This window comes from Alligator sinensis, unplaced genomic scaffold, assembly GCF_000455745.1.
Source record: "Alligator sinensis unplaced genomic scaffold, ASM45574v1 scaffold404_1, whole genome shotgun sequence".
Taxonomy (NCBI): Eukaryota; Metazoa; Chordata; order Crocodylia; family Alligatoridae; genus Alligator; species Alligator sinensis.
In genome coordinates, this window is record NW_005841839.1 from 4941115 (window position 1) to 4953109 (window position 11995).

At 43.9% G+C, this 11995-nt stretch overlaps 2 protein-coding genes across 8 annotated transcripts in view; one reads left to right on the plus strand and one right to left on the minus strand.

Annotated features, from left to right (window-relative positions):
* The window catches only part of IFT140 (intraflagellar transport 140), a 182998-nt gene that overhangs the window by 108120 nt on the left and 62883 nt on the right, over positions 1 to 11995 (plus strand). The gene's annotated exons all lie outside the window — the stretch shown is intronic.
* Positions 1 to 11995, minus strand: part of TMEM204 (transmembrane protein 204) — a 115553-nt gene that overhangs the window by 5754 nt on the left and 97804 nt on the right. Inside the window, exon 21 of one of the 5 annotated variants that reach the window (XM_025204209.1) lies at positions 7 to 309. The exons of the other annotated variants lie outside the window; for them this stretch is intronic. Within the exon in view, the coding sequence (XP_025059994.1) occupies positions 140 to 309 (170 nt within the window). The 3' untranslated portion in view covers positions 7 to 139. Of the gene's footprint in view, positions 1 to 6; positions 310 to 11995 lie in introns of those variants that run through there. 5 annotated transcript variants of the gene reach the window in all.

Consider the following 11995-nt stretch of genomic DNA (forward strand, 5'->3'; position numbering starts at 1 on the left):
ATCAGTGTATGGCCTGTGGGCCAGATCTGCTCTGCAGAGACATTTGATTCTGCCCACGGACATGGGGCTTCGGCAGGATTCAGCGGTCATTGCCCTTGTGCTGTGGCGGTGTGAAGTGGTGATTGCAGGAGTTCTTCCATTACCACCATAGAGAGAAGCAGCAGCTGGGTGCTAGCGCCCCTCCGCCTGCCTCTGACCCATGCTGGGTTATTTTAGCCCGCAACCAGAAAAGGTTGCTGAGTTTGACTGCTGCTTTAACAACAAGTTCTGTTCTTTCTCTGTATTCACTGGAGTCACTCCTCACCTGCACTGGTGTGAGAGAAGGGAAAATCAGGTCAGTTATTATTTGTGGAATGTATGTCTCTGTTTTGAAACCAGTCTCTTGGAGATAGGTTGATTGACTGTCTATTATTGTGTGTTTGTTTTATACTAGCAGCCACTGAGTTCAGTTTGAAGTCTTTAGGCCTACTGCAGTACAAATAAATATAATAGTAACATTTTACTCTTTTGTAGCACTTATCATCCATAGTTTGCAAAACTTTTTCCAAAGGTTGATAAGTATTCTACTTTGAAAGTGGGAAACTGATTCCAAAAACATTCATTTGTGCTTTCAATGACTGAGCTGCAGTCTCCACATCAAGTCTGCTGTGAGTTAAAATTCCATGAGGAATTTGGGCTTTTGATACAGAAGTCATATTTTACTTATCAGTCTGTTTATTCTAGCCATTTGATGGAAGATTGTGATACAGTTTATGATATAGTCACAGTCTCTTGCTGTATGTGTGGATTTTTAACAAGAGATCTAAAAAGTGCTGTTCCTCAAAGCTTCCAGCAGGTTTCTCCTGCTCCCGGTGTCCTCTAGCATCCCTCCAAGAACTGCCATTGCCACAGCACTGCTGCTATCAGTAAGCACCAATCCTGCTACTGCCCTGGTGTCCTCCACCTTACCAGGCTTGTGCTTACTAAAGTTATGATGCAGGCTTGGATGTTTGTAATGTTACACACACTGCAGTAATAACTATCATTCAACCATTTAAACACTTCACTGTGATACTGAAAATACTGCTAGAGTGAAAGAAAACATGTTGAATTATATTGCATTAACCTCCTCTAAATATGCTTGCCTCTGCAATAGGAAGTCACACATCTAGTCTGTCTGAAAAGCTTTCTTCCTTTTTGTGCAGAGGATGTATAGATCATGAATTGCCTATTCTGTCAGTATGTCAAAAGGCAGCTCATTGCATATCTTAAAGCCAAGTTACAGTTACATACAGTTACAGTAAGTCAAGGTACCAAGTTACAGTTTCATGCAGTAAGGGCACAATACAATTAGAAATCCTAATTACATATCAGGACCACAGAACACCATGAGTTCCCTCGAATATCACAATTACACTACTATCCCTTTCCCTTGCTGTTTTGGTACTTGTAACAAGTAAATCCCTTAACTGTCCGATACCTTCAGGTTTTTTAAACAGAGGGTTCATGGTTGATTATAGTAGACCTGATACAAAGGCAGTTGAAATCTGTGATAACCTTTCAGTAGACTTTAAATCATGCCTTTAGTGGCAGCAATAATCTATCATTTTGAATAAAATATGTAATGGTAAATAATTATAGGCTGACTACAGCAACTGCATAACTTCCAATCATTGTATTGTATCTGAATGCCTTCCTCGACATGCCAGTGCTGATTTACAGGTATTTACTGTATATGTTATCTTTAATGTATGAGAATACTGTATGATTCCAGTTTCTTAACTTAAAATCACATTTACTGGTATAAACCTGCTAGGAAAATCATTCAGGGTTACTGGCATTTGTGTGTAGCACTCCTCCAACTATGGGTTTTACCCCTTCTTTGACTAGTTGCCCTTAGAGAATTGATAGCAACCTGTGCACATAGCCTTATTTAATCCATGAAAGGTAAATAAATACTTCAGGTCTGTTTTCTAAGATGTGAACTTTCTTTTAAAGACACAGCTATATTATTTTATCTTTTAAAAATTTTGGCTATGAGTTCACTTAGGACAAATTACTGTACTGAATGAGTGTGTAGCTTTGCACTAGACAGGCAGTCTGCATGAGCTCCCTGTTCTATTTTATGGAGCAATTATTCATCAGGAAAAAGAACTAAGATTTCCTTATGGTGCCCAAAATAAAACTATTTGTGCTAGCAAGACTGTTTCCCTTCACAGGCCCTTTGCTTGAACCCTAGCTCAGACCAGCAGCCAATCACACAAGAGCCTTTTTCTCTTCTTGCAGTTTCGTGCCAGAGTTTGAATGGGAGGGATTATAAAGATGGGGGTCTTTGAAAGTGACTCTATCTTGGCAAATAGCATAGATGAGTCATTGGAACTCTTGAAGAGTGAAAGATAGAGGATTTGTTCAGAACAGTTCAGACAGGAACTGACATTTAAAACAGAGAAAAGTGTGTTGAAGAAGGGTAACAACTAATATTTAGGAGCAATTTTACAGTTAACTGGTTCTAATTTCTGCCATTGTGTGCAAGGGTGAGTGCATGGGGGGCTCTAAAATCAAACTGTTGCAGTAGCCTCATTTTACAGGATGAATTACAGCACCCCCATTTTACAGAAACAGTGGCCACCAGAGAGCTGATGTTACAGGGTTACGAATGTGGGACCACAGCAGCAAAGCAAAGCATGAACAAAGTCATATTGATTAATCAAAGGCTGATCTATAACTACTGTGGAGTGGTTCATTGTCAATGAAGAGAAGCCAGTCCACAATGAGACTTCTTTGTACTATAATGAATGCTACTATTACAAAGATGGTTGTTTCACAACAGACTCCAGAGTTTATTGGATGGAAGACAAAGATTTTTGCATGTAGTGATATAATTAAAGCTTTCACACTTGGAGCAATTTGCTTCTACACCATGGATGTCTTGTGTGCTATGGAGCCAAGCAGAATGCATACCAGCCAAAATTTAAAATAATTCAGACAAATTAAACCCCAGCCTGGCCTTCTCATCCCAATGGATATTCACCCCTGGAGAAGGCAGGGGAAGATGAGATTTAAAGTCTATTGAGAACTCTACTAACCCACCATATACCTGATGCCATGATGAAGGATGCAACTTAATACTACAATAATGTGCACTGCTTTTTTAACCATAGGGCATGTTTCTGGAATTGGAATAATTAATTAGTATAATAAAGATAAAATAACTGAAACAGAACATTCTCATAGGATCAGTTTTTCCTGCTTTGACTAATAATAGTTTTTCTTTCACCTGGGCATTTATTAGTAGCAGAAAATCTTTGATAATGTTCTAGTCTAGTAACTCTTTTTTATGAATATTGTTGAATATTTATTATTTTAGTGTACAACTTCTAGGAATTTTAGGAACAGTAGGCTAAGATTCTGTTCTCACTTGCAATGGTGTAAATATATTTCATTTTAGTTTTGCAGCCATGTCAGGAACTTGGAATGAATCATAGCTGTGTTTTCCTGATTAATTTCTTTTAAGGACCAGTAGCATCTGGAAAGAAATGGATGTGAATCCTTTTTAGCTTGTCTTGATGTGTGCTGTGCAAAGCTTACCCAGATCCCTCATTCTGTGAAGTGATCTCTTCTGGGTTTTCAGTAAAGCATTTTATTTTCCCATAGAGCTGCTGTTTATCTGGAGTTGTTTCCCTTCTTTGGCAAAACAAGCCTTGATTGGGGGGCTTTTCCGTTGGGGAAGGAAACAGATAATGAATTTACTGGGAAGAGTTTTGGTGTGGATGGTGTCGACTGTGGCAGCAGGGGTGGAACGGGGAATGTTACTTTTGAACTTACATTTCAGATCTGAATACTGAATTTCCTGTTTAAATGAAGCTGGTCACAAGCCAATTTCAGATTTTACTGCTTTAAATGAACTCTCATAAATCATCTTTTGCCCTCCTGCTATTTCTTCTACAGATCCTTTTTAAATTTTAATAGTGCAGTAAATACAGTGGAAGGATTTTATGTCATGTTACCTTTTGGATTAATAGAATGCTATGCTGGAACAAACATGGAGCTGCCTTAGGAGGCAGGACTCCTGTTCTCCCAGCATCCTGCCATGGTAGGCAGAGTACATACCACGGACCATAGTCCTTCTCCTTCCTAACTCATCCTGTGGGATGGCTTTTGCTGCATGTGGCAGTAGGGTGGAGTAGTACTTATATTTCATGGAGTTCAGAGATTCTGCCTATGACATCCTTGCATCCTCCCCCTCCACTTCTAACAGGTTACCTGCCAGGAGGCATGAATGGAGATTAGATGCTTGTATGAGCTGACTGATTTATTCGTGTGATTTGGTTCCAAACAGTGAACACATTTAAGATATGTCCAGACTACAAGAAACATTTGAATGAATCAATCTTTTCTTGAGTCATTCTGGCATAAGTGTATGACGACACTGCAAAGTAACTACAGAGTTCTTTGGAGATGCTATAATAGCCTGTGTGTTATCGTCAGCCGTTCAGGTCAGATAGACTTCTAGGTAGCGTCCCCTAATCCATAGCAGTCAAACTTGCATCATTCTTTCTAGAACCTGACTGTGCCTTCTTGGAATTCAGGGCAAAAGTGGTATAAATTGGGTAACTCCCAAAATTAAACGAGTTGTAGGTAAACACATTCATTTCTGTCTCTGGCCTTAATGGAGCAAGCATTTTTATATCCTTCAATCTACATTACTGGATTGTAGGAACACGTGTGCCATGGTTTGCTATGCTGTTTAGTTCTATGACTTTTTATGGTGGGAAATGAGTGGATGTTAATTCTCTGTTTACCCCCAGTTTGAGAAACTTGAGGAAAGGGTTGGACAACATATCGGAAACACCTCTAGCCCCAGCCTGGCCACAAAGCAGATGTTGCAGTGGCAGCAACTTCAGTCCCAGCCTGGGAGCCAAGGCCAGAGCTGCTGCTGCCACTGTGTGGCCAGCCTGGGGCCAGAGGCACCATGTGTTCCATGCTCCCTGGCCCTGGCCAGAGCAGGGCCCCAGCAGGAGCTGGATCTGCAAAGGGAAGGTAAATGGTGGGGGTTTCAAAGGTGGGGGAGCAAAGGCTGCGGGAGAGGAGGGAGGTGGTGGGGTGCAGCTGCTATGGTTCTAATTCCAACTGTAGGCCTGGGGTTGGAGTCAGAGCTATAGCCGCTGCCCCTCCCTACTGCTGCTTGTACTAAGATGAGGGACTTCTTACCCCATGCTGAATGGGGGCAAAAACCTCATCTTAGATTCAAGTAAATATAGTAATAATGTGCATTTGGCTGTGTGTGGACTCTAGGTGCATAAGACTTTGTACCTGAAACTTAATACTTCCTACTCTGCATAGTGTTTATTAGTATTTGTAGAAATAAATCGATTAACGCTCATTTCAGGCTGTAAACCTTATCTCGTTGTATTCATTCTGTTTTGTTTTGCAGACATATAGGAAACTAAGGTCTCTATCTTGAAAAGTTTGCAATCCAAATAATAAGTGAGACTGAGAGGTGTGAAAGAACAAGGTCATTTAGCAAAAGTCGTATTCCATCATATTTCTTGGGATTTATAAACGTTTATCATATTTCATTTAATTTGCCCTAATTCTTTTCCTCAAAAGTATTAGGTTTTAGGCCTTTTGAATGAAGTCTGCTTTAAGGAAAAGAAGATGGAAGCAGATAATGTGGCAGAAGGGCCATATAAGTACATAGGAAGGCACTGTACTTCAGTTTGGTAGTGTGATCAGTATGTTGAGCTTTATTCTCTGAGGACTGCTTCATAGACTCTATAGTGTATAAAGATTTTTGAAATATCCCCCACGGTTAAATAATGTATTTGAAGTACTCAGGAAGAAGAAAAACACACAGGGTAAATATTCAAACAACTTCTTGTATTGAGGTTGATGGTATAGGGGTTCTTCTTGTGAATGCGCAGGTGTTCTCACTTTGCAGTGTAGGAATAGAGTGAACTGTATCTCTGCAATAGTGTCTACATTAGCCACTAATGCAGTAGTGTCTACATTAGTTACCACTAAAGGTTTGTCAGGAGAAAAACAGAAGATGGTGAAAATCAGAACACAAGTATGTTCAAAGGAAGGGTATAATAAAAAGTATAAATCGCTTGGCTGTCAACAATAAGATAAGCAAAGACACAACGTTTCCTTAAAGTTTCTTCAGTGTAGGTACTGGGAATGTATACAGATACTAGAATATCGACAATTATAATTTAATGTTGAAAACAGGATATGGAAGGGATATTTAGCCTCATCCTTCAGGTCTGAAATCAATCTCTTAACTATAGAGATGAAGATTAGACCTACCATTGGGAGCAGATTATCCCACATCTGCCACTGTGCAATTCTTTCACCGTCCTCTGAAGTATCTGATACTGGCCTTGTGAGAGACAGGATACTGAACTAGGTGAACCCTCAGCTCTAGTCCAGTCTGGCAGCCTCATGTTTCTAGTAGTTTCATCTTCTGTAAATTCTTTTTTATCCCCCGTCTCATTAGTACTTGAAAAAGTTGCTGTTCTGTCAGCTGTTTTATTCACCCTATATCTAGCATGTTGAATCCGTAAAAGTTTCTTGGAAAAAAACATCTAGGGAGAAATGTATGAACACTGACACAAAACTCCACATACAAAACGGATTCCATTTTCATCACGTTTCTTTTCCAAAACAAACAGATTTCTTTCCTGTGAGCAGGGAGGTGTGAGGTGGTGGTGTGAATCCCATTGCAGCCACCAAAGCAACACTGCTTCCTCTCTTCTTTCCTTCCTCTCCGCTTCCTAGGGTTTTATTTCTTGTCAAAGGTTCATCCTTTTTTAATTATTGTCAAATGATTATGCAGGTGGCAGGAATAAAAAGAAGCCAGGCTGAGAGTCATCATGAGCACTATGTACTGATCAGAGATGGTTGAATTTTTTCTTTTTTTTTTTTAAGGAAGAAGTTGGGATTCATGTGCTGGATGACAGTACTTAAAACTCGCAGCTTTCTAAAATAAAAAATTACTTCTGTTTAGACCTCAGTTATAAATAAGAAAGTGTATCGTAGTCTACATGTGATGTTGCTTTGGTACTGTTCAGGGTTAAAATAACTAGGCCCTGCATTGGAACCAAAATAATTACCTTTTATCCTCCTGCCCAGTTCTCAGCTGCCAGCAATCACTGGTTGGAGATGGAGATCTTAAGGGGAGGATGTGACAACATTTTTCTTATATTTGATTGGTTGATGAAGATGGGAAAAATTGTTCTCCCTTGCTGCAGAAAGCAACACAAGAAGCAGTGCATTTAAACTACAATAGACCAGATTTAGATTAAATTTCAGGAAAAAAATTCCTAACAGTAGAGACAGTAGGATAAGCTTCTTAGGAAAGATGTAGAATCTCCTTCAATGGAGTTTTAAGAAGGGACTGGATAGTTGGATAGGCATGTCTGGGCCAGTTTACAAATAAATTACTCTCCTCTGTACAGGCAATCAAACTAGATGGCCCTTAAGGTGCCTTTTAACTCTACAATTTTATTCTACTCTGTTCTATTATACTCTGCAGAAGGATGAAATATTGAGAATCAGCTCTCATGGATTTGGAGAGGACATTTTCCCTGAGGTCAATTCAGGGTCTCACTGGCAGAAAAAGGAGAGGCTTCAAAGGTTGCCAGAATGACAGCAATCCCAAACAGAAGCAAGACACTTGTCCCCACACTAAAGCAGAGGCCCAGAGGAAAATTCAAGAGCAAAAGAACAAGCAGTGGGATGACAAAGCAAAAGAGTTCTAATAGTTTGCTGACAGCCATGATATGTAGTTTCTTCAGCACAAGCAAAATTATCTATGGGCCAGGCAAAAGAAGGAGCTGTCCCTCTGAGGTTCCAAGGATGGAACAACACTCTTTAAGGACAGCTCCATCAGTGTATAGTGGCAGGAACACTTTCAAGAGCTTCTGAACCAAATTCTAATATAAAAGATAATACCATTAAAGCCATTCTACAGCACCCCTTAAGGAACCACCAACGTATCAAGAGGCCTTGAAATCCATTGAGCAGCTGAAGAACAACAAAGCATGTGGTCCTGATGGAATACCAGCTGAAATTTTTAAGCATGGTGGACAAAAGCTCTCTTGCCAACTACATGCTGTTATTCTGAAAACCTAGAAACATGAACAGATTCCCAGTGACTTTGGAGATGTCAGAATCATAACCATGTTCAAGAAAGAAGATAGATTGGATTGCAGAAGTTACCACGGCATTATGGTCTTCTTCACAGCTGGGAAGAGCCTCACCTGCATTCTCCTCAATAGACTCATTCCCCCTGCCGAGGAGATTCTATCCAAGTCCTAGTGTGGTTTTCAGACCATTCGGAGGTACACTAGACATGATCATTGTTGCTAGACAGCTGCAGAAGAAGTGCTGCGAGCAACACAGAGATCTTTACATGGCCTGCAGACCTGACTTAAGCCTTTGATTCAATCAGAGAGGCCCTATGGAAGATCTCAATGAGATTTGGATGCCTGCCAAAATTTATTATAATCATCAGACTTCCTCATAATGATATAACAGCAATTGTCTTAAGCAATGGGTCAGAAACAGACCCCTTCACCATTAGAACCAGAGTCAAGCAAGGATGCCGGATTGCACTAACACTTTTCCCCACCTATATTTCAGCTATTCTGCATCTTATTGTTGATAGACTTCCATTTGAAATCAGCATCCAGTATCACATGGGTGGGAATCTCTTTAACATCAACTGGCTATGTTCCAAATCCAAGATAGCCAGCACCTCCATTGCTGATCTTCAGTCTGCTGATGATTGTGACGTGTGCCCACTCAATTGAAAAGCTCTAGGTTACACTAGACTGTTTCCATGATGCATATGAAATGCTTGGAGTTATTGTCAACCTCATGAAAATCAAGATACTTTACCAATTTACCCCAAACCCACCAGCTGCTCTCCCACATATTACAATTGGAGGGCAGTTCTTGAAGAATGTTGAGCATTTCCCCTACCTGGGTAGTCACCTTTCCCAAACACTAAACATAATGATATTCAGTACCAAAAAAAATCTGATAGTGCTGCGCTTGGACATCTCTGAAATAATTAGGCCTGTGCGAATAGGGAAGTATTCAATTTGGATTCAGATTTGGCCGACTTGGAGGACAGTGATTCGATTTGGATCGCTGTCCCGAATTGATTTGGCTGAATCGGTTTCAGAAGATTCAGCACTGATTTAGAGAGATTCGGTGATTTGAATCAGCTGGGGAGAAGCAGGCACAGCTGGGCGGTTCCAGGTTCTCCCATTGCTTCTCTGGCTGTGCCTGCCTTTCCCTGGGTGGTGGAGACCTGCGGGAGGAGCCCCCATGGCTGCCTTGCCTGGCCCCATCCCCTGCTTGGCCCCAGCCTAGTCCTGGCACTTAAAAAAAAACAAACCCTGCACTGACCAGCTGCAGTAGCAGCTATTGGAGCCTCTGGGCGCTCATGGCAGAGCGCCCCCATGCAGCATGGGGTGGGGGGGGCAGTAGGGATCGCCCTCCAGCCCCACTGGGCACCCACATGGCAGCTGCCCCATGGTATGGGTGCAGCACAGCTTGGCAGGGCACCACGCAATGCCTGGGAGCTGGGGCCACTGAGGCTGAGCAGTGCCAGGCTCCGGCTGATATGTGAAGTCCCCCAGCTCCCAGAGAGCGCACAGTGCTCTGCCAAGCTGCGTTGCACCTGTGTCATGGGACAGCTGCCGTGCAGGTGCTAAACAGGGGGGCAATCCCCACTGCTCCCCACTACTCTGCGCTGTGTGGGGGGCTGTGCCATGAGCAGCTGTGTCAGCTGCCTGTTTATGGCTGAATCTCCAAAGCAGCCAAAGCTTTTCTGAATCTATTTGGATGCTTCGAATCGATTTGGAGCTTTTAATTAGTCTCCCAATTTGATTCAGATTCAGGGATTTGGTTCCTGAATCAGGCCGAAACTCCTCGTAATCGAATCAGCTACCAAAGCTTTGCACAGCCCTAGAAGTCATTTCTTCAATTATGACATCAGGATCCAAACCAAACTTCTCATCTACCAGGCTGTTGTCATCCCTACTCTGTTCTGTGGTTGTGAAAACTGGACAACTTATCAGAAACGCCTGAAATCTTACCATCAGCAATGTCTTAAGACAATGCTTCATATCAGTTGGAAGGACAGAAGAACACATGCCAGCATTCTGCCTTAAGGAAACACAACTAGCACTGAAGCCATGTGTGACAGAGGGCAAACTCCCAGGCCTTGTTACAACACTGGCTTGCCCATCTGTCTTTGGCCGCCTGGCCTCCCTGCCACGCCTTGATCTTAAATGTGTAAACAGATGATAGTAGGCGGGAGGCTGCCCTTCGAGTGCCCTGATGTCGAGGGCGGTTCTTACATGGCTCCGACCTTTCCTTATTGTGTCCCATGCCTTGCAGATGACATACAGTTGTTAAAGCTCCGGCTTGAGACCAGGCCAAACTCAGTGCATTGTTAGGCCTCTTGCATACTTCCCTGTTCTGGGCCATACTCACTCCGTCCCCCCCTTTCATAGTTTCATAGTTTGTAGGGTCAGAAGGGACCTTGACAGATCATCAAGTCCGACCTCCTGCCGTGGCAGGAAAGAGCACTGGGGTCAAACGACCCCAGCAAGGTGTTCATCTAGCCTTCTCTTAAAGACCCCCAGGGTAGGAGCCAGCACCACTTCTCTCGGAAGTTGGTTCTAGATCCTAGCCGCCCTGACTGTGAAGTAGCGCATCCTGATGTCTAGTCTAAATCTACCCTCTGCCAGCTTGTGACCGTTATTTCTAGTCACTTCTGGGAGTGCTCGGGGGAACAGGGACTCCCCCAATGCCTGCTGGTCCCCCCTGACTAGTTTGTAACAGGCCACTAGATCCCCCCTCAGCCTTCTCTTGTGGAGGCTGAACAGGTTCAGGTCCCTTAGCCTCTCCTCGTAGGGCATGCCTGCCACCCCCTGATCATGCAGGTGGCCCTCCTCTGGACCCTCTCAATGCTGTCCACATCCCTCCTGAAGTGCGGCACCCAGAACTGGATGCAGTACTCCAACTGCGGCCTGACCAGTGTCGCATAGAGGGGGAGGATCACCTCCTTGGACCTGCCTGAGATGCATCTGTGGATGCGTGACAAGGTGCGGTTGGCCTTCCTGATCGCATCCACACACTGTCGGCCCATGTTCATTTTGGCATCAATAATGATGGGGCCTCTGACACTCTGCCTGCTTTCACCAGGCCTCTCTCACACTGCCCTGTTCTGGGCCACAGACACCTCGCCATGCTCCCTTTGAGTGACAATGTAGACCATCAGACTTATCTCTTCACTCCTTGTCTGGCCCTGGCTCAGCCTTTTGGGTCTCTCCCATGACCCTCATCTGAGCGGTGACCAGTCAATTCACCAAACTCTGGGCTGACTCTGCCCCTAGCCCCTCACCGAACCACTTCACCTCTTCCTTGGGCCAACACTCTGCCCCTACGCTGGGGACCCAAGGTCTCATACCTCTGTAGGCTCAGATGCCTCTCTCTAGGTGTGCCTGGCCTCAACTCCGCCCTCTCACTATGGTCTGGGGTCTTACACCCCTTCAGGCTCAGATGCTTCTCTGTAAGTGTGCCTGGCCCCAACTCCTGGGTCTTACACCCCTGTGGGCTCACGTGCCTTTCAGCAGGCATGCGTGGCCCCCTCTGCTCTCACAATAACCCACTGGATGGTGGGGGCTGGGGTTAAGGTACCCCTACCCACCTTTCACCAGGGAGATAACTGTCCTGGCATTTCTTGGGGATTCCCTTGCCACAGGGAGTCCCAGCAGGCCACCCTTCCCCGGCAGGGTGCAGTTTCCAGTCATACCCAGGACCAGGAGCCTCCTACCATCCCCATAGCTCCTGCCCTTACCTCCAAGATGTTCCGGGAGCAGTGGCTCAGCTGGGTGTTTTTGCTCTGACTGCCAGCAGGAGACTGCTGCTCTAGCCCTGAGAGCAAAGATCTAAAATGGCTGCCTCATCAAGGCTGGCCTGCACCCGCCGGCTG